The sequence below is a fragment of the Balaenoptera musculus genome, chromosome 15, assembly GCF_009873245.2.
Source record: "Balaenoptera musculus isolate JJ_BM4_2016_0621 chromosome 15, mBalMus1.pri.v3, whole genome shotgun sequence".
In the NCBI taxonomy this organism is placed as follows: Eukaryota; Metazoa; Chordata; class Mammalia; order Artiodactyla; family Balaenopteridae; genus Balaenoptera; species Balaenoptera musculus.
Window position 1 is genome coordinate 20,998,220 of NC_045799.1, and position 23,167 is coordinate 21,021,386.

The following is a 23,167-nucleotide window of genomic DNA, read 5'->3' on the forward strand; positions in this document are numbered from 1 at the left end:
TCAGCTGTGTACTGAGTTACTGCTCTACCTAGTGATGGGGGAAAGGGTACAGAAAAGGATCAGAGACAGCTCCCCAAGAAGGTACCACAGGACTTAAACCTGAAGGGTGTAGGACTTAGTCAGGGGAAGAGTGTTCCAGACAGAGGGAACCGCATATGCAAAGGTGGAAAGGTAAGAGAACGCAGGGCTTGGGCAGGAAGCCAGAGGAGGTGGAAGTGGCTGGAACTGATACCCAGCAGTGGGAACATGGGGCTCAGGCAAGTCCAAGGCCATGGAGGGTCCCTGGTGCCGGGACATTAGCCTGAGGCGATGCGGAGCCAGAGAAGGAAAGTCAGTGAGTTCCCCAGCACTGCCTTACTCCAGGAATGACTCACATCACCCTGGCAGGTGGAGGAGGTTGACTCAGCCACTGCTGTGAGCTCAGGGGAGCGGGGGAGCTGCTACCCCACGTTCCCATCCCACTGTCAGCTAACGCCCCAGCAGCTGCCCCGGCACCAGCTCCCCAGCATGCAGAAGCCGTCCTAGCCAGCTGGGAGCACCGGGCTTGGTCATGCTGCCAGGAAGCTGAACATAGTCTGGTGACAGCGCCTGCTGGCGGCTGGCAGCTTCCACACCCCCGCTCAAAACCCAGATAACTGTGGACCCCAGGGGCACCTCTCACCGCACTCCAACTGCCTGCCACAGGGCGCAGTGCTCTGGCCCTCCACTCTCACTTGGCTGTCAGGGGAACAGCCTGGGGGATCTATCACTTTTCTTATTCAGATTTAATATACAGATAAACATTTGCATGTGTGCACAAAACATTCACTGTGGCAAAAGCAAAACTACTGAAAACACTTATATGCCTAACAAAAAGGAAGTAGTTCAAAAATGCTGGTGAATCCATACTGCAGAATACTACAAAGCAATTAAAAAGGAGAATGCAGATCTATTATCCCATTGTACTGGCATGAAAACACCTCCAAGATACACTGCTGGGTAAAAATAAAAACCTACAGAATAATGTATCGAGTATATTATCACTTACATAAAAACCAAAACAAACAAAAATCACAAACTAGCTCTTTATTTCGCCAAGTCTACAAATACGTAAGTAAGAAAAATGCCCAGAAGGAAGCACATCAAACTAAGAGCAGCAGTAATCACAGAAGGAAGGGAGGGAGGGAGGGAGGGAGGAAGGAAGGAAGGAAAGAAGGAAGGAAGGAAGGAAGGGAGGGAGGGAGGAAGGAAGGGAGGAGGGATGGACGGGACTTTTTACTCTTTACATTTTTATGTAGTTTGATTTTTACCAGAAGCATGTATTTGGGTTCTTAAAAACATTAAAGTCTTAAAAAATAAAAATAAAAAATAACATAGGGAAAAGTGTGTTAAAATGATCACCATGCTGGTGCAGGGTTCAGGGTCACTTTTCAAAGAGCTGTGACATCCAGGATCTTGTCTAATTCTTGCTACATCCCCTTGAGGGCAAGCGTTCAAACCCCCTTTTACAGATTAAGAAACTGGAGCCGGAGAGGTGAAACAAGCCGTTGAAGGTCACATGCAGGGCCGAGGGGCCCCTGGACCTTGGACCCAAGCCCAGCACTCTTTCTAACCTGTACCCGTGGGAGCGCACCGCGGTGCGGGCCAGGGGGCGGGGGCCGGGGCTGGGGAAGCGGAAGGCTGGGGGGAGGCACGAATGCTCCGAAGCAGCCGGTCATCCGGCTCACAGAGCCTCTGAAAAGCCCCTTCAGCGAGGGGAAAGGGGCCTCAGGCAGGGGAGAAGGGGGTGGAAGATGAGTGTGAAAGGAGGGCTGATGCAGCGCCGCCCACGACAAAATCAGACGTCATGACGTGCCGCCCACTGAGTGGGAGGGACCCGACGCGTCACCCGGCAAATGACACGTGGGAAGTAGCCTCGCAGGGCCACGTCCCTGGAGCCTGAGATTTCACGCCTCTCTCACAGGGGCTGCTCACCCCGGCTCTGGCTGCGCTTTTTGCAGCTGACTGGTTCCGGGAATGCCTCCCTGCTCAGTTCCCAGAGCTCTCTGTAACCAGGGCAGAAAGGGAAGTGTGCTTCTCAGAGGGTTCTAGAACCTGAGGACCCTAATACTCTTGTAAACCCTAATACTCTTTGGAGTGGTAAATGCCTCCACCCTTCAGTTCTTTTATTGGCTGCTTTAGCACCAAGTGTCTGGGGGGGGGGGGGGGGGCGTGTGGAGACAGGAGGCCAGAGGGACCCAGGAAACATGGCTAGGTCCCTCCAAGGACAGGCAGAAGGGATTCATATACAGGGAGGGACCAGAGCCTGCTGAGGGGAACACGGGATGCATGGACACATCTCAGCTGCACAGTGAGCAGGCGTGACCCCTCAGAGCATGCTCAGAGAAGAGGGCTTTGGCCAAATCACCGATCCTCTGTTCACTCTTATAATGGGGAGCAAACCCACGAGGCCATGAAGCCAGGGACAAGAACCTGGATCCTGGGAGTTCTGATTCCAGCTCTCCTCCCTTGGTCAAGTTCCTGAACCTTGCTGGGTCTCAGTTTCCCCATCTGTAAAATGGGTATTATTGTACCTGCCTCTTTGGTATCATGATATCTGGATCATAAGACACATAATGACAATAACTGAATAAAATATAACAAGTACAGGGTATCCATAAAATCTGGAAACAGATTATAGGAATGCATATATGTGTTCATATTTATTTATTCATCCGTTTTACAGAGTGAAAATGTCCTAGACAACACTGTGTACATTCGTCTCTGTTTCTAGACTTGCTGGACACTCTTTAAATAAATGTAATTTTATACAAGTATAATTTTATATAAATGTATATAAATATAATGTAATAAAATATAGTAACAATATAATAAACTAAAACATACTAATCACTTACACAGTAGGAGGGACCATGTCAAGGACTTGCAGGTATTATCTATTTTAGTGTTCACAGCAAGCCCTGGAGGTGGATACTATTATTATCCCCATTTTACAGAGGCAGAAACTAAGGTACAGGGAGCTGAAGAGGCTTGGCAGGGTCACCCAGGGGATAATTCCCAAAACCAGCTTGAGACCTGGGTCATCTAACCTCAGAGCCTATGCTGTTCTCCACCCCTCTAAACCATCTACCTCTAAAGTGAAGACCGAATAAAAGGGACCAGCAGACAGTTCTGCCGTACAGAGGAGGAGCTTAGGAAATGCAAAGTCCTGTGAGTACTGAGCTCCTCGAGGAGAGAAACCAAATCCAACTGGTTCACCACCATATCTGGAATAGTAATGCGCAAGATGTAGGTTGACCGTCAATATTAGTGGGAGGAAAGGAAAATGAGTATTCATTAGCCAAAGGCTGGTATTCTTGTTTTCAAAAAGAAGTCTCAGATTTCAGAGCCCTTCCTAGGAGCATCCATCTCCTAAGATGTGTGGGGCTGCGCAAATGTGGGCGAGGGCCAGACCCACCCAGCTCTCCCCTCCACTGGCACAGAACCCAGAATCCAAGAGGCCCAGGGGGCCACCCACCAACCAGGACCAGGAGTGACCTACCTTCCTCAGCGTCGTTCCTAAGGGAGGCCTCCAGCAGGGCCACGCTGGCCTCGAAGGACACCTTCTTTCGCCGGCCGCCCGTGCTGCGCTTCCGTTCGTGCTTGCGCTTGCGATGCTGCAGGTCCTGCTCATACTGCGCCCACTTCTTCAGCTGCTGGGCCCGGCGCTTCTGGGCGGCGCGCAGCCGCTCCAACGTGGGCACCTTCTCCAGCAGCTGCAGCTCGGTCAGCAGGTCCACGTGGCTGGCCATGGCCTCCGTGCCTCCCCGCGCCCTGGCTGGAGACTAGCACAGCGCGCCGGGGGCCGGGGCGGCATGGGGGCTCCTGCGGGGCTGGGGCCGCATGCTGGAGCCTGTGGCGGGGAAGGGGAGAGACACACATGGACATGCTTGTCAGGCTCAAAACTCCGATCTGATGATGTCACCCGGCCCCATGTTCCATACGCTTCTTTCCCCCTATCTTATTATTTTTCTTTTTTTTAAATTGAGATACAAATGACCTATGACATTATGTAAGTTTCAAGTGTACAACATGTTGATTTGATATACTGCAATATGATTACCACTGTTAGCTAACACCTCCATCACGGTCGCATAATAATCCTTACTTTCGGTGGTCATATTGTAATTTCATATAAGGTTGTTCTATTGTTATAACACATACGGGGGTTCTTTTTATAACATAGAAGGGGTTTATTGTTAGTTTTAAAGGAATGAGGATTATATTTTGAATGTCTCTGTATTAATTACAAAATAGGTTAATATTGACAGATATAATCCACATAAATGAAAGCTCTTTGGGAACCTTAATCTTAAGAGTATAAAGGGGTCCTAAGACCCACAAATAGCTGCTGAACTACTGGGACCTAGAAAACCTTAGTTGAAGTTTTCCTCTTTGGATGAACTTTTTTAAAAAAATTCACACCTCTTGCTCTCATCAGTTCTTGGGCAACATGAAGTCAACAAAATTTCAGTGTGAAGCCAAGTGGGTGCTGTCTTCCTGTAAGCACCGACCCTATGGTCTCTCAGATGCAGAAGGAAAAGGTCTTGCAACAACTTGAGCCTTTCTAAGCCTGTTTTCCCACATGTAAAATTTTGTATCCACCTCCCAGAATTTACAGGATGTTCAAGGAAGAAAGAGCTGACCAAAAAAGTTATACCAAAGAGAAACAAGTTATAGCAAAGAGAAACAAGCTTGGAGGAAGAAAAGAAGGGACACGTAAACGCAGCACATCTGGGAACCCATGGAGGCAAGGCTGGTGGAAGACTGCAGGATGCTGGGTACAGGTCTACATTTATGTGCTGTGGAAATGCTCACTATCACAAAGGGGATCAGCATAGCACTGGGCTTCAGCAAGTGATTGTTAATCTACTGGGTTCCCTGCTTCACTCTGGAGCTGCTGGTCCTCAGGAGGCTAAAGACCAGGATTCAGCCTTCGGCTGGACCCTCAGGAGCTCAGAATGTTCTTCAGGTCTCTCCCTGAAGAGACTGGAGCGTACACAGGAGGAATGGGGAAGGGGTTGGCTTGGCAATATTCAGAGGGCAAAGGCTCCTGGGGTCTGAGTGGACCTGATCTCAAGGGTAAACATAAGCCAGGGACTTCCCTGGTGGCACAGTGGTTAAGAATCCGCCTGCCAATGCAGGGGACACGGGTTCGAGCCCTGGTCCAGGAAGATCCCACAAGCCACGGAGCAACGAAGCCCGTGCGCCACACCTACTGAGCCCGCACGCCACAACTACTGAAGCCCTCGCACCTAAAGCCAGAGCTCCACAACAAGAGAAGCCACTGCAATGAGAAGCCCGCACACTGCAGCAAAGAGTAGCCCCCGTGTAGCAGTGAAGACCCAACGCAGCCAAAAATAAACAAGTAAATAAATTTATTTAAAAAAAAAAAAAAAGGATAAACATAAGCCAATGGCAAGGCTCAGCAGGAAACAAGCAAACTGCCCTTGGTTGCCTTTTGTTTTGTTCTGAGTATCTTGCAATGCTTTTTCAATTAGTTAAACTTTTTATTTTGAGATAATTATAAATTTACATACGGTTGTAACAAATAATGTGGAACGATCCCGTGCAAACTTTACCTAGTTTATCCCAAAGGTAACATCTTGCAAAACTACAGTACAGTGTCGAAACCAAGAATCTGACATTGATACAACCTATCAATCTATTCAGATGTCCCCAGTTTTATATGTACTCATTTGTATGTGTGTGTGTTGAGTTTTAAGCAATTTTGTCACAAGTGTAGGTTTGTGTATCCACCACCACAGTCAAGATACAAACAGTTCCATCACACAAGGATCCCGCATCTCCCTCTCCCAATGCACTCCTGTCCTTGCCCTTGTCAATCACTAATCTATTCCCCATCTCTTGAATTCTGTCACTTCAAAAATGTTATATAAAACAATCAGACAGTGGGTAACCTTTTGGGATTGACTTTTTTCACTCAACATCCCTTGAGATTCATCCAAGTTGTTTTGCATAACAGTAGTTCATTCCTTTTTGGTTGCTGAGTGGTACCTCCACTTTATGGATGTGCCCCAGTTTGTTTATCCATTCACTCATTGAAGAGCATCAGGTTTGTTTCTAGTTTGGGGCTAATATATTCATGTACAGATTTTTGTGTGAACATAAGTTTTCAATTCTCTGGAGTAAATACCCAAGAGTACAAGTTTCATAAGAAATTGTCAAACTATTTTCCAAAGTGGTTGTACCATTTTTTCATTCCCACCAGCCATGTGTGAGTGATCCAGTTTCTCTGCCAGAATTTGGCATGCTCACTGTTTTTTAGATAGATATTCCTTTTTAAAAGTAAGGAGCTCAGAAGAGTTGAATTCACAGCCATGCTGTATCATCATGATGGTCAGAACTCACTGGGAGCTAGTGGACCACATATTTACTTTCCCCCACTTTGTTGATTCTTCAAGGAATCGAACAATGAAACCTGCCCTGTGATGAGTTCTGGTTCAGAGATGGATTAAGGATCAGCTCTGCCTTCTAGGAAACCCAAGTCTGCCTGTCTGTCATCTATCTGTAAACTAATCTAATCCTTCTGATGACCTAATGAGATAGGTACTATTATCATCCCCATTTCACAGATAAGAAAACTGAGGCACAGAGAGATTAAGTAAACTACCCTACATCACACAGCTAGAAAATGGAAGACCTTTTCTGCCTAAGGTTATCAGAAAAGGCTCTCCAGAGTAGAAGGCAACTGATTTGAAACTCCAAGGATGAGTAGTCCACCAGGTGAAGAGGGCAGACATGGGAGCTTGGCAATGTACAAAGGCATGGAGAGGGGCTGAACACCATGGAGGAAATTCTGGGAACCAACACGCACAAACATGGCTGGAAGTGGATGGGACTGCCCAGCCCAATGGGAACAGAAGTCTTGTGGGAAGCAGTGAGCAACCTGTGGTACAAGGCCAGACAACCAGAAAGTCCCCTGTGGTCCACATCATGTTTGTGTGTTTGCTTGGTTGGTTTTTGGCCCACACCATGATTTACAGTATTGTCATTCATTGCTAACTTTTAAAACTTGAAGATTTTATATCCAAAATCAGATTTTCAGCTTTTCTTAGAACATCTCCGTACCTGGCCACACTGGGCTTACGTGGCAATAATCAGCAGGTTTGGAGTAGGACTGTCCCCTTTAGATGGGGCCCATCTAATTTCCCATAGTCCCCACTACTTCCCCCCCCCCCCATTACTCCCACCTGACCTCCTTCACTAATTGGCATCACTTGCTAGCTCCTATGGTCATTTCAGTTTGCAAGCCCTGCCTTAGGCGGAATGAGACAGCAGTCTCCAAATATCCACAAGTCCAATCTGCACAAGAAAGAGAAGATAGTCTGTGAGTCTCCCCAGTGCAGAACAGGACCAAGGCATAGGGGAACAGTGGTGTGCACCAAAAAAAACAGGCACCTGGCCTCCAGAGCTGTCCAACAAGCAGTTGAACAAGGGCTTGTGGTCCAGTGGCTGTCTCTGGAGGTGGCAAATTCTCCGTCACTCACCGGAGAATACAATTTCTACTGATAACAGATCAGCCTAAGTGTTCTGTACAATTTCTTTCAGCCCTAAGATTCTGTACACAGATGGTTACTCATTTCTTCATTATTAAGTATTCACTGATCACCTACTAAGTGGTAGGTACCAAAAACATGCTAAGACTGAAGATAAGAATAATCATATCAATCACCCTGTTAAAGCCCTTAATCCTTTTCCAAGAACTTCCTCAGCCATCATCCCAGCCAGGTGTTTCCCTAAGTGTAGAAAGAGAACCCATACCGAGGGAATTTTCAAAAGTTCAGGACAAGACTTAATATAACATGGAATCAGAGACACCAAGTTACCTCCTTTTCATTTCTTTTTCAGTCTATCAGATTGTCTTCAGAAGAAAGTGCTAATAGTTCGTTGGTAATAGACATCTTTATAACCATGTTTATAACCATGTCAATTTCCCTCCTAAACAAAGAGAAAGCAGGCCTCAGGCTAATAGCCTTGGGCAAGAAATGGTATCTAAGACAGAATGTAATAACAATGATTTTTTTTTCCCCTGTGGATTTGGTTTCACAGTTAGTGTTTATTTATGGTAGTGAAATAAAATTTCCTTTAAAAATAAATCTACTTCAGTGGAAATCTTACAAGGTGGTAGCAAAGAAAATTAAATAATGATGGTATTTCGTCCTGGCGAAAATCGTGATTGACGTTTGGGAAACCGTCCTGGTCACTGATCTTCAGTGACAACAATCTTATAAAAGAAGCACTCATAGGAGCTCATTACTTCATCTGACAAATATTTATTGGGCATCTATCACATGGCCAGGACTGCACTGAGAGCTAGGTATACAGCAGGGTAAAGACAGGTACAGTCCCTACCCATTGGATGGATGACAAAACAGAGGCACAAGGGAGTGGAGGACACACTCACGGGATACAGAGACTGAGCAGTAACTTGAACCCTGGGCCTGACTCCCAGTATAGTGCTCCCTCCTTGGGCCTCAGGGTGGTGGGCCCCATGCAGACAGAAGGTACTCACTGCTGTGCCTTCCCTGGCTTGGACAGTTTGCTTGGGTAAAGGAATTAAGGGCAGTTGCCCAGCCCCCTGGAGAAAGGTGAGAACAATGCCTCCCAAGGGCCAAAAAAGGGGGCCAGAGCACATTTTCTCTGACCTTGCTCTCTCTGCCAGCTCCCACCCGGCTCGCCCCTCTGGGTTCCCTGGAGCTGGGGCTCCAGGACAGCTCCCTCTTGACTGCTGGTTTTCAGGTGACCTAGTTTCCCCCAATAGACCCACACACCTCCTCCTACCCCCGTCCAAGAAAACCCTGCTTGGTCTAATTAAAGAATTGCCATCAGTGCTGTTAACACAGCAGCTGGGCAGCCCCCAAGACAGGGCACTGGCCTGGGTGCTGGGGCAGCCCACAGAAGTCCTGGCTCCTATGAGCTGTGGACTGGCTCTGTCGTGAGACCCGGTGCCCCTGCCCATACTTCCAGGGATAGCCCTGGTTGGTGATAGGGACACAGCCCAAACTGCCAGGACCCAGGAGAGCAATGGCATTATCAACTCTTTATTTTTTCTCTCTCTCTCTTTTAAGGGTAGGGGAGTTTTTATTTATTTATTATTTATTGGCCGCTGCGCGTGGCATGCGAGATCTTAGTTCCCCCACCAGGGATTGAACCCATGCCCCCTGCAGTGGAAGCGTCCTGGAGCCCTAACCACAGGACCACCAGAGAATTCCAGGCATCATTAACTGTTAAAGGAGATCCCCAAGGAGGACCTCACTGGAGGAAAACCAGCTCCACGGAGACATACTGAGCCCAGTGTGTTGTGGGAGCATCCAAATGGACCATCTTGAAGAGAACTGGGCACGATGTGGGCACGCGAGCTAATGGAATGGCTAGGCTAGAGACGCGGGTGGGGGAGGGGTCCGCAGAGGCCAGGTTGGGCTGAGGTTATCCAGGAAGTGTGTGCGCTGTGAAAAGAGGAATCAGAAGCAAGGGGAAAACAAAGTACGGTACTTGATAATTTTTCCAACCAGTGGCTGTGTCAGGTCTGGGTGGATGAACCAAAGTAGCCCGATTCTGGGCAGCCCCAAGTCTGAGGCCAACGCCCTTGACCCTCAGTGAGGCAGGAACAGGCAGTTGGAGTAAGCTTTGATTCAGCCTCTGACTGCTGTCTGACAAAGCCGAACTGGATTCCTGTTGGTGTATCCACTAACCCTCGCTACCGCAGAAAAGGAAAAACAAGCAGCGTAGGGAAGCAGGGGCTGCGCTTGGGGACGAGGTGGAGGCGGGCTGGACAGCGTGCACTACAGAATCCCTCCCCTCCCCCAAAAATGAAAAGAAGCCTATTATAAGAGTGTTGTTTGGGGGATGATATGTCTCTGAGGAAACGAGAAGAAGAAAGGCATGGGCCCATTGAAATACACAGCTTGGTGATGGTCTGTGTAGTTCCCTTAGTATCACTCCGTGCTGATTGGCCAGAGTCCATGAGCAACAGCCTAAGCCCAGCCAGAGTGATTGGTTGGGGGTAGGCACATGACCTAAGCTGGACCAATCAGAAGCTGTCTCTTCCCACGCCCATAAACGAGAAGCATGAACCCCAGTTGCTGCTGGAAGCCGGGCTTTGGATAAGGCCAATACTCGGGAGTCAGAGGAGGAAAACAGGGTCCTTTAATTTAGGGACCTCTGGACTTTATCTCCTTTATTATTTACGCCAGTTGAATTGATTTTGTTACTTGTAGCCAAGAGTACCCTAACAGACATTTATGCTACTTTTAGGGATGCAGGAATGGGAGCCCCAGAAGGAGATGTTGCCTGAATCAGAATGAGTGGTCTCTTGCTGGGGCATATCACCAGATACCTCCACTTCCCCTAGAATGGCCATCTTATGGCCCTCCAGGCCCAAGCTGAGGGCCAGCCTTGAAGAAGGGCGGGAAGGCCAAAGCCAGGTTTCCACGGCAGCGCCGCCGCCTGAGGTGGGGGGAAGGGGACCCAGGCCTTGCGACGCCTCCATCCCAGAGGAGCGGCTGGTTGACACATCTTTGGACTCGAGCCCAGTGCCTTGAGAAAAACAACACGAAGGAAGGTGAATTCAAATTGAAGAGACTTTAAAACATGTGTCAGACAGTGCCTCAAAGTTCACACTGTTAACAGAAAACGTTAAGATTTTTTTTCTTGTTCTTCAGCTATTCTTCTCCAGGGAACCTTGGCAGCTCCCTGGAGGAAGGCCGTGAGTGCTTGCGCCTCGTGCTTCCTGTACCATTGAGCACGAGGGAAAAAGCAAAACAAAACGCTGCACCGGCTTTCCCTGCTCCGAGCTCACTTGGGACCCACTTTCTCTCCTAAAGGATGCACACCTCCGCCCTCCCACAGCACGCTCCTTTGAATAATAGCGTCATTTCCCCCTTCCTGCTCACTCCCCACCCCCCAGTATAAAGATGCTTTACTCATGAACAAAGAGACTTCTGGGGCCCTTGGTGCTCCAAAATCTGAATTAGAAATTAGCCTTGTCCCCCCACCAACTCCATTCTCATGGGATTCTGTAGACTTTCTGTTCTACCCTTGCTGTAATGAACCTTCTAGATTTCATGCACAGGCATCCTAGACAGACATCCTGGTTTTAAATCTGCTGTGGGACTCGGGTCCCTGAGGGTCTGCTCCTTAACTCTGCCTCTCCCAGCTGTGCTCCTTCATTCAGACCTCTGAGTGGTGGCCCTGGGCTTGGCCTTGATTTGTCACTGTTCTCTGAAGCCCACTAACTATAACCTAATTTGGCAAGACCTTGGGGGGTGGGGGGCAGGGATGGAGGAGAGGGGAGGGTGGCAGGACTCGAAAACCACAAGTTCAACAAGAACAGAGCGATCGATCAAGCAACTAAAGCATCTTGAGCTCTCTCAGGAAAAGAATCATGTCCAACATTGAGATAATAGCCCAGTTGACCTCTGTCTGAACTGGCTGGGCCATTTTGGTAATATAAGACCAGGCTTTAATGAAAGCCATGAATGAAAGGATTAGCTTTGTTCTCTAGAGGGCAGAGTTGGGATCATAAACAGGCAAAATGAAGAAGTAGGATCAGCCCCGCACTTTCCTGGCGGAAAGTGGTTAAGACTCCATGCTTCCACTGCAGGGGGCGTGGGTTCGATCCATGGTCAGGGAACTAAAGATCCTGCATGCTGCGTGGCGCAGGGAAAAAAAAAAAAAAAAAGTAGGATCAGCCTGGAATGAGGAAGACCTGTCTAACACTGGTGATTCAAAGCCCAGCCATGGTGTGATGCTGGGGTCCCCACCACCAGGAACTCCATGGTCACTCATGAGGTTGCAGAGAGAGAAGGTCCATATTGGGTTGGAGGTGGGACTGGCTCAGTGAACCCCAGTCCCAACCTGGCAGACAGATCATCTGTATTAGCAGTAAGACTCTATCATGTATATTTGCAGCCCAGCACTTGGTAACCACCAGGCTAGACAGTGTGGAAGAACCATTGCAAGTAGATATCGATTGACGATGTTTTAGATTCATTTCTACTTGTGAAGGTGAGGCAGCTGTCTCAGACTCAGCTCTGAGAAAACTTCAGAGGAAGCCACAGCTCGAAGGGGTGAAGGAAAACCCGTGAACACAACCATCTTCCATGCTGAGCTTCTCTCCTTGAACCTGAACCCACAGAGAGGCCCACCTACTTATGGGTAAGAATGCCACTGTGGAGGCGGCTGCAGGGGACAGAACAAAGGTGCCAAGGATGGGGCACATGCGAAGATGATATGATGTCTACGAACACATTAGTCAGTCACAGTCACGGTGCTAAGCCAGCCAGTCTTCTAAAGAAGCTTATGTAATAGCTAAGCACGGGGAAACGGGAGTCAAATTACACATACTGCTTCTCCAGGCTTGGGGGAGTGTGGTCCACCCCCTCCCTTGCAGAGAGATAAAAACTCCCTTTGCAGCTAGAGGGATCATTTTCCAAAGGAGGCCACGTGTGGCCACAGAATGCCCTCCTGGTTTACGCATTTATTAAATAGGGGATGGCTATTCACACTGACTAAGGCTGGAGTGGCCTCTGCCACCTCTGTCTCTCTCTCTCAGCATGACATCCTTGGACGAGCTTTCCTCTGTTGTGCCAACTCTTAGGTTGGTGGTGGCTTCTTGGAGCACTTTGAGGACAGAGGTTATGAGGCCACATGTGATAACAGGAGGAATGAGGGCTGTGATTGATTAGTAATGTCTGCCACAGATAAAGGAGTGGGAATTGGCTGCATGCATACTGAGCATGCAACTCTGTTCTACGTCACGCTTGCCTACTTGGATTTCAATACTTGCCTTTGCCCCGCAGTTCAAAATCCTCTAGTCTCAAACACAGACATCTGGAAAGTTATCAGATTGAGTGGAAGGGCCCCTCAATATCAATATATCATTCAACCAAGAACAAAAGTCACTGTGGCCTCAGTGGTAGACAGGAATCAAGAATATCTTAGGTTCTAGTAAGAATTTCTCCAATAACTTGCCCTAGGGGGTAGAATGAAGACCTGTCCTCCATGACTCCATCCCCTTAAATTGACTGGATCCTGGTTCTAGGAAGCAGTATGCTGAGCCAACTCAAGCAAAGGTTGGCAGCCCCTGTGCAATTGCCACCCCTCCCAACCCTGACCCTGGAAAGTAGGGAGGTAAGTGTCCTGCTGGTAACTGGATGGGGTTAAAGAGGGAGGGGCAGGGATCACTATCAGCCAGGGATCACTCTCTCATCCATCCTAGGCACCCTGGGTTTCACAGCATTACCAACATAAAGGAGGAAGGGGACTGCGGTCTGCGGAAGCCCCTCTCTCCACTTCAGAGACCTCAAAGATATCCCTAGCGAGCTATCTCCTTCCCTTTAGCCAGGGGTGCTCTTAGCCAATTAGGAAGTAGCTGGGATGGGAATTTTAAAAAGCTTTTCATATAGTTTGTTCATGGAGGTTTGGAGAATAATTCCAAGGAAACAAGGACAATAAAAAACAGAGAGTTGGACTCAAAGGAGAAAGTCCTACGCTGGAGGAAGAAAGAATGAGGGGACAAAGGGCTAAAGCAATGCAGACAATGGGTACCAATTAACTGCACAGCCAGTAAGTGGTGGAGCTGGGATCCGAACCCAGGTCTGTCTAATTCCATTGTCTACATATATTAAAGGAGAAGGAACCAGGAAAAAACTCTAAAAGAACCACAACTGCTTTAAAACATCTTCCTCATGAAACACAAGAAGATTTCAGAAAATCCAAGGTATTAATCATCAAGGAGATAAGAGGACATTTCAACTAACAAACCAGACAGATCAACTGGTAATAAAGCAAATACTTGCTGAAATCAGTATAGAGTAAAAACATATGCTTAATGAAACTAAACATAAGTGGGACTTCCCTGGCAGTCCAGTGGTTAAGACTCCTCGTTTCTAATGCAGGGGGAGCGGGTTCGATCCCTGGTCAGGGAACTAAGCTCCCACATGCTGCATAGTGTGGGCAAAAAAAAAAAAAAAAAGTAAAATAAGACCGATCCACTTAAAAAAAAAAAAAGCAAAACTAAAACATAAGCATCTCAGAACTTATAAAATATGTAGATGAAAGGAACCCAGAGATAAAGAATGCAGGGTAAAAATGGCAGCTTCTGTGCACAGCACATCTTCCATGGGTCAAATACTTTACATGTAACATCTCTTGGAATCATTGTGCCACCTCTGTGGTAGGTGTTGTTCCCATTTCAAAGAGGAGAAAACTGAGACTTAGAGAGGTTAAGGAACCCATAAGTAGGGCTATTCCAGTTGTCTATAGCTGGCATCTTTTCTGATTGCTCAATCATATGCCATGATGGTTAAGTATTTTTTATTATCTCCCCTGCTTGAAAATAGAGAAAATGTCAGACAGGAAAGATGGCCCACAAAAGCACGACTAGAAGCAAGAAGAGAACTCTTTGCAGGAAAATAAATGAAATCTATGCAGAGTGAGGATAATTGATTACAGTCATAACTTCCCTTACTATTGGAGCTGTCATCACCTTTGGAGGCTTAGGCAGGAAATATATGTATCTCATCCTAAATTTCATAAAACTGCCTTCCAAACCCTATGAGCTCAGCCCCCTATGACTACTGTTCCCTTTCTTGGTGAGTGCTTTCTCATTTTCACTTTACCCAACAGCTCCCAAACCAGATTCATAACAGCAACTGTCTTCTCTCCTCTACTCTCTGGGAGATGAAGCTGTCAGTAGAATAAATCAGGAAGTTTCCAGACACTCAGCATTTGGGTGAATGAAGTTTCCATCCAATACACAGGCTTTGAAGTCTCTCTGTATGGGATTTGTGACCTTCCAGGTCACCATGCAGAGAGAAGCAAGCCGTAGTAACCTGCCTTTACATTACTTTCGTTCCTCCCCTCTTTGATCTCCAGCCAAAGTCCCTTCACTTTGATTCCCTCCTCTTGGCTCCTCTTGGGTGTACAGAACTCCAAGCATACCTCTGCTTCCCCTCTGACCCCTTATTTCCATTGAAAATTCTCCATAAGCCATAGATTCAATCCCTTGAAAGTGATGTTACTGTCACAATTGAACTTATCTCCTTGTGTTGAAATCTCAGGTTCACTTTGTTAGAGACTTTGGTCTACACTCAGAGCCCTGATATAATTTCAGTCCTCTCACTCATCATTTTCTCCAGCAAATTGCTAAACACTCTTTCTATTTTATGCCTGATGTCATCAACAAGTAACTTAATTTCAGAATTTTCTTCTGGCAGTTTTCTCCTCTAATTCACTTCCACTTTTAATTTAAAGCTGCATTCATTTAACCAATCAACAAATATTTATTACCATCTACTATGTGCTAAGCCATAAAGCATGGGGATCCTAAGGGTCCCTTAATGAACAAAACTATTGATCAGAAAAGTTCTGCTCTGGTAAAGGCAGAGTAGCTCTTATTGGACCCACCCCCTCACATATAACTATTGTGAACTCTACACACCACACACACACACACACACACACACACACACACACACATAACCTATTGGAAGGCACTAAATTTGTTCAACCACAAGCAGACAGAAACCGGAGGGGAGTCAACACATGAAAGAAAGAAATTTGCACTAGGTGAATTCCATTTTTTTGTAGCTTTTTATCCGAGGGCAGGCCCCAGTCAGTGTTGTACCTGTTGGCTACAACCTGGATGAGAACCTTTGCTCTTACCGTTTGAGGAATTAAAGGACAGAGTCAGGTAACTACAGTTGGGAAGTGAAGAGAAAGCATCCCAGAAAAGAGTCACAGATGGTAGCCCCAAATGCTGAGTATAGATTCTGTCCAAATCTCTCTGAATGATGCATGTGCAGGGCAGGTTCCAAGCAGCCCAACTAAGGCTAAAAGAACTGAAGAAAGATTTCAGCTGCTGCCTACCCAGGGGGAAACTGAATTTAGAGTTTGTTTGGTCAAGTTAACTGACTGATTTTTTTAAAAGTCATTACTGTTCTGAGGAACATAATAGAACCAAGAGTCTCTTCAAGTCTCATTCACGATGTTCAAGATGTAACCTAAAATTACTAGAAAAAAAAATTTTTTTTAAAGCAAACAGGAAAGGGACTTCCCTGGAGGTCCAGTGGTTAAGACTCCATGCTTCCACTGTATGGGGTGTGGGTTCAGTCCCTGGTCGGGGAACTACGCTCCACATGCCTCAGTGTGGCCAAAAAAAAAAAAATGGAAAATATGACTCAAACTCAAGAGGAAAGGCACAATAGAGATCTACCCGCAAAATGACCCCTTATTTCCTTTAAGGGTATAAAGGAAAGTATGCTTGTAATAAATGAACAAATAGGAAATACCAGCCACAACACAGAAACCACAAAGAAGAGACGTGAAACTATTAATCAGATTAGCTAAATCCACGCCAACACCTTTCTCTGCATCCATGTGAGTTGTGCTTTTCACTAGAGCCAGTTACATAGTTCTAATATTGACTTCAATGACTTTTTTTTTTTGGAACACCTTCCAAGTGCCAGGTCTTGGGCAAGCTTTGGGGAGCAAAAATACAACATAAAATATTAAATCCTGATCCCAAAGACCAGATATTTTCATCTGATGACATCTGTATAGACTACTTGTCACTTCTCATGTCCTCCCTTCTCTTTCAGGTCTTAAATTGGAAGAAGAGATTGAAGTCCTGTCATGGGCTCTTCCCAGCTTCCAGATCACTCCTGATGGAACCATTTGCCCACATAAAGCACACATGAATGAGGCACAGGCTGTCAGGTTTAATACACCTCTACATTCTCCTTCCACAGCAAAATCATCCTCCCCTGCTGATTAGACAGATCAAATCTATAAAAAACTCTGGGTACAGACGTCAAAGAGAGTCAATGGGGAGGCACTTGCCATTATAACACCTCTTTATACAGTTCCATTAATGCGTGTTTTGCTTTTTCAAAACCTGGCAGGAAAGAGGTTCTCAAACTTGGCTACAAAGTTGGAATCACCTGGAGATGCTGGGAACTTATATTAAGATCGCAGAGCATGACTACTATATATCCACCAGAGTGGCCTTTTTTTTTTAAAGACAGAAAGTACCAGTGGTTGGCAAGAATTCTTATAAACTGAGTGGGAATATAAATTGGTACAGCCACTTTAAAAAACTGCTCAAGCAATATCTTCTAAAGCTGAACATATGATGCCCTATAATCTAGCAATTTCATTCCTAGGAATATACTCAACAGAAATTTCTATATACATTTACCAAAAGGCATTTACAAGAATGTTGACAGCACTATTCGTAATAATCCCAAAGTGTAAACTATCCAAAATGCCCACCAAGAGTAGTTTGGAAAAAAAATTTTTGGTGTACTCACACAATGGAACGGATGAGTAATGTACAATTACACTTGACAATCTGGATCTCTCACATTGTTAACCAAAATAAGCCAAACACAAAAATGCATACTATATGATTCCACTTATGTAAAATTCAACAACAGGCAAAAGGAATCTATGTTGTTATCAATCAGAATGGTGGTTTTGGAGTGGGGGGTGACTGGGAAGGGACTGAAGAAGGGCTTCTCAAGTGCTGATAATATTCAGTTTTTTGAGCAGGATATGGCTTACCTGGGCATGTTCAATCTGTGACAATTCATTCACTTAGGATGTGGGTACTTTTCTGTGTTTGCTTTACCTTAACAAACCATTAAAATTTTTTAAATACGGGGTCCCATCTCAAGAGATTCCAGTTTAGTTGGTCTGGGGTGCAGCCAGGCAATGAAATTTTTAAAAAGCTCCCCAGGTGGGTCTAATATGCATCCAAGAACCACTGTGTTAGAACTTGGCAACCCTCTTGACTATTTATTTCTTGGAGCAGAAAGAGCTGCTGCTTCTCCAGAAAGTTTAAAGCAGGATGTTTTCTGTGGATCACTGGTAGCTCCAGAGGAGGTTAACAGGTGTTACATGGAAAAAGGGTTCCGTGGTGAAATAAAAAATTTTACAATTTTTAATGATTAACTCTTATTGAACACTTACTACATTCCTGGAGCTAAGCTAGCTGCTTTATCTACACTATCTCATTTAATCCCACAATAAGCCTATGAGAAAGGTACTATTAATCCTCATTTTACAGAAGAGTAAACTAAAGTTCAGTGAAGTTAAGTAATTGCCCAAGGTCACACAGCCAGTAAGTGACAGGGTTAGGATTCAGATCCACATTGGCCTTGACGCTGAAGCCCATGCTCTGAACCACTGCCCTGATTTGCCTCTCCAGGCAGCACTTGTCTGCAGGACTTAACAGAGCTTCCACTTGGCTAATGCGAGCTGTGGGTTGTCAAGGCAGGAACGTGGGAGGCAACACTTCCCAAAATGGTCTCCTTGCCTCCATCTCTTACCTTCCAACACACAATCCACACCACTGGCAGAGTTTTCATTCTGCACCCAAGTCTGATCCTGTATTTCTCTTGTAGGGAAGCATATAATGTCTCCCCAGTGCCTGTAAAGTCTAAACTTCTTAGCCTCAGAGACCAGACCATCCAGTGTCTGGCCTTGACGTGTTTAGCTTTACCTCTGGTCGTCCTAACCTCCCTCCCCCCCCCCCCCACCAAGTCCACTAAACACTCAATTTTCCAGCTACACTTAATAGGTCTGGTGGATTCACACTCCGACAATGGTACCCACCATTTGCTGAGACTCTGCTATGTGTCAGGTACTGCCCATAAATTAACTTTAATCCCCACAAGGAGCCTTTAAAAACAGGTCTCATTATCTCCAGTAGATAGAGTAGGAAATGGAGGCTCATCTTGACATGCCCAAAGTCACAACTAGGGAGTGGCAGGCAGAACTAGGATTTGAACACAGATTTAGATTTCTCCTCTACAAAGCCCATGGAGTTTTCTCTCCGCCTCACTCCCCACCTCACCTTCATTCATGCTGTTCCAAGGAGTGGCAGTACCCTTCTTTCCCTCCACCTGGCAAGCTTTTCCTTGTTCTTTGAGAGCTAGCCCAAGTGCTGTAATGATAATATCTATCATCTCTTAAGTGCTTTCCAGGCACCGTGCTCAGCACTTGACTTGCCTCGTCTCATTTACACGATATTGTCTCCATGCTCCTTTTATTCCCTCCGAGTTGTTCTTTATCGGCCTTGTGCCAAATGGGTTTCTCTCTCCTCTTTAGTTCCAAAGCATTTGACCACATCTCTGTTGTGGCTCTCAACTAGTAATTGTTAGTTTCAGATCTGCCTCTTCCATTGGACTAGATGCTCTCGAAAGACAAGGAATAGATGTTATTCACCTTTTCATCCCACCCTAGAGTAACCCAGCATGTGGTAGATTTTCAATAAATGGGAGAGGGTAGACAGGAGAGTGGGAGACCAAGAGACTGAAATTCACTGGCATTATTCCATCAGTCGTATCATAGTGAGTGGGCCTCTGGCTTGGAACCAGAGCTATAGAATCAAACCAGACAAAACAGACTTGGTTGTTGGAGGAACGTGGGGGCCAGACCCAGGATGTACCTTACCTGGCCCCTGCCTTGCCATCCATGAAAGGATGAGTTAGGACTGTCTCTGGCTCCACAGTCTTTTTTCAACTCTGCATGCTTTGCAATTGGCTCCAGAGATCCTGGCTTAGAAGCTTTGCTGTAAAGTGATGGTTAGTTTCATTCCACAGCACTGTTTCAGATATTCTCAGCTGCTCCTTGCCGTGTGTTGTTCTTAAGGTACTGCAGTGAATGAAGAGCTATCCAAGACAGGTAGCCCAAAGAAAATGCATAGCTAAGGCGTGGCTCCCGCAGGTGGGAAGATCAGGTGGTCATAACCCCTTTCTAAATGGATCTATTCTTTTTGAGTAGGAGGCCCTTTTACAAGACACAGACATCTCTGATGCTTACTCGTTCATTGAACGCCCATTCTGTGCACCCAATCTACAGTGGGCACTGTTCAGAGCACACGTCCTTGTAACCCTTGGAGTAACCGCCAATTCATGCCACCCACATCCAACTTCTATGAGCTCCAAGGCTGTGGATTTTTTTTTTTTTAATTTATTTTTGGCTGTGTTGGGTCTTCGTTTCTGTGCGAGGGCTTTCTCCAGTTGCGGCAAGCGGGGGCCACTCTTCATCGCGGTGCGCGGGCCTCTCACTATCGTGGCCTCTCTTGTCGCGGAGCACAAGCTCCAGACGCGCAGGCTCAGTAGTTGTGGCTCACGGGCCCAGTTGCTCCGCGGCATGTGGGATCTTCCCAGACCAGGGCTCGAACCCGTGTCCCCTGCATTGGCAGGCAGATTCTCAACCACTGCGCCACCAGGGAAGCCCAAGGCTGTGGATTTTTAAAGCCAGCCTTCTGTTCCTTTGCTCTTGCTCTTTTTGGACTAACATACACATTTGCCCAGGTAAGAGTGATTGGTAATCAGCACCAGCTGCAAACTCAGCTGGGTTTCTGCACAGCCTCCCTCAAACAAACCTCATTAGTAAACATGGAAACCACCAAAAAGTCTATTTCAAAATTACTTATCCCTTCCTAGCTGCCCACCTCTTCTGCTGCCACCACTAGGGGTAAGCAGCATGATTTTTCTGCTTCTAACAAGTCATTTTCTTCTGAGGATTTCAAGTATCCCCCCTCCCACCAGGACATAGTGTATGCTGTATTTTACAAACTCGTTTATGATAGTCATGAAGAGTTTATCAAACAGGACTTAGCTTATACATTTCTCTAGCACAGCTTTGTTCTTATGTTATTTGCCCACGTGTCTACTTCCTTCAGGAGACGGGGACCAACCTAAGGGCAGGAGCTGGTTTAATTTAATTTTATGTCTCTAATTCCAAGCATCAAGCCAAGTAAAATGTAGTTCTTGAATATTTAACAATCTTTAGGTAGCCACGGTCTAAAGGGTCATAAAATCTGAAGTATTGTGGAACTTGACCTAGAAACATTCTTTCTATTTTATTCCTATCTGACTGGCAAAAATTAAAGTCACTCAGTGTTGGAGAAGGAGCTGGGGCAATAGGCATTCACACACATGGTCGAGGGAATAGAAATTGGTTTTCGGGACTTCCCTGGCGGTCCAGTTGATAAGACACCGCGCTTCCACTGCAGGGGGCATGGGTTTGATCCCTGGTCAGGGAACTAAGATCTTGCATGCCATGCCAAGGAAAAAAAAAAGAAAAAAGAAATTGGTTTGGCCTCTTGGGAGGACAGTTTGACAATGTCATAGTTCAAACTGCAGGGAATTTTCCTTACAGATAAAATCATACCAGTGTACAAAGATACATGCTGGGTAAACAAGGATGTCATAGCATCATACACTTGTAGTAGGAAAAAAATCAAAATAATCTTCACTGCCAGCAAGGGACTAGAAAACAAATTATGGTAAATTTTTATTACGGGAATATCATGTAGCCTTTAGGACTGAGGTATATCTATATGTGTTGACATATGCTAAGATAAATTAGCTGAAAAGAGAAGTTTCAGAGGAGGGTTGTACAGATGTGTTAAAAAGAAAAAAGGATAAACATGTAAATGCATGTGGATTTTCATATGCATAAGAAATTTATGGAAAGACATAAAACATTCAGGGATTTCTTCTGGGGAAAAAGAAATGAGTGGATGATGATTGGGGAAATTTCCCTTTCCATTTTCCACATTTCTGTACGGTTTGAATTTTAATAATGAGTTTGTCTTTTTATAATTAAAAAGCATAAAATACAGCAATAAGAAAACAAAAGCTTGATTTCATACGTTAAAAAAAAATGAAATTCTGCAGAAACTCTTCCCTGTTCCTTTATAAGGCAATAGGCAATGACTCTAATGCGTTTTTTCTCTGCCCAGTTCATGGGGGGGCCGATGATGACTACAGAGTTCCAGAAAGGAATCTGGGGACAGGAAAAGTCACCAAGAAGACCCAAGAGCCCTGAAGAAAGTAAGTGTGAGAAGGTGTGCCTTTTACTTGCTCTTGGATGACAGGAAATAAAGCCAGTTCTGACTGAGACTCTGAAACATTCTGGGAGCCAAGAAATTCTGAGAACTCACCAGGCTGGCATGGACACTGGGACCTGTAACCAGCGCCAAGAAGCAAAGGCTAGGAATGCCTAGGTAAGTAATAGACATAACTAACCAGGGTGAACAAAACAACAGACCCAGTCCCCTGGGATGTAAGTGACACAGGGCTCTGCTCGCCTATCCCCTCTGCTCTGAAGCTATGACTCCCAGGGACTGACTTCACTGACACTAATGTAATAATTATTGTTAGTATGTATCGAGTACATCCTATGTGCCAGACACAGGCTAAATAATCATAGCCTCTCATACGATTATTATTCCTATTTTACACATTGGTAAATTGAGGCTCAGCAAAGTTAGCAAATAGCTTCTCAAGGTTACAGTTAAGTGGCAGAGGCAGGGATCCAACCGAGGTCTGACTCCAGAGCCAGCCAAGGTCACTGCTAGCCTTTCCCCCATCTGGGGAAGAACTAGAGAAAGGCACTCCCTCAGGGCAGGGACAGCTTATGAAGTGCAACAGCATTTTTTGCCCAGAGTCAGAGAGCGTCATGATTAAGTTAAAGGACTTGGAAGCTAGATGTCCTGGATTCAAATCCTGACTCCACCACTTACTGGCTGTGTGACAAGGGCAAGTCATTGAACCTCACTTTCCTCAGCGGTAAAATCAGGGTCGTGGTAAGGTCACCTCTTAGAGTTGCTAGGAGGACTAAAAGTTAAATAGTGCTTGGCTCATAATAAGTGCTAAATGTTAACCATTATTATTAATATTAAGAAAAAGATGCCCTTCCTTCCAGGTAGATGCAACCCTGCAGGGTACAGAGCTAGGCAAGTGGGGCGGGCTAGCTTTAGGTCCCTCCCTCAGCCGTGTGCCATCAGGCTATACACAATGCTACAACTTTACACCGGGCCTCCTGAGCAATTAACTTCCACGTGCTGCCAGCTCTTCCTCTTGGCTTCCCCTCTGCCAGCCTGGCTGTGAATCAGAATCACCTGGCACACTTTTTAAAAATACAGACTCCCAGGGTCCCACCTTGGCCAGTTCTGACTCAGGTTGGCTGGGCTAGGGCCAAGGGATCTGTGTGTTTAACAAGCCCCAGGTGACCAGGTGGCCCAGGGGTAGTGTGTCCCCCGACACACGTTTCTAGAAGCCCCTCACACCTGTTCTGGCTGTTTCCGTTGCTCCTTGCAGACAAG

The 23,167-nt window shown here is 46.1% G+C and overlaps 1 protein-coding gene across 3 annotated transcripts in view; it reads right to left on the reverse strand.

Moving 5' to 3' along the window:
- Positions 1-23,167, reverse strand: part of PPP1R16B (protein phosphatase 1 regulatory subunit 16B) — a 101,473-nt gene that overhangs the window by 71,599 nt on the left and 6,707 nt on the right. For all 3 annotated transcript variants that reach the window (XM_036827156.1, XM_036827155.1, XM_036827157.1), the window contains exon 2: positions 3,521-3,871. In XM_036827156.1, coding sequence (XP_036683051.1) covers positions 3,521-3,770 — 250 coding nt within the window. In that variant the 5' untranslated portion in view covers positions 3,771-3,871. The remainder of the gene's footprint in view (positions 1-3,520; positions 3,872-23,167) is intronic.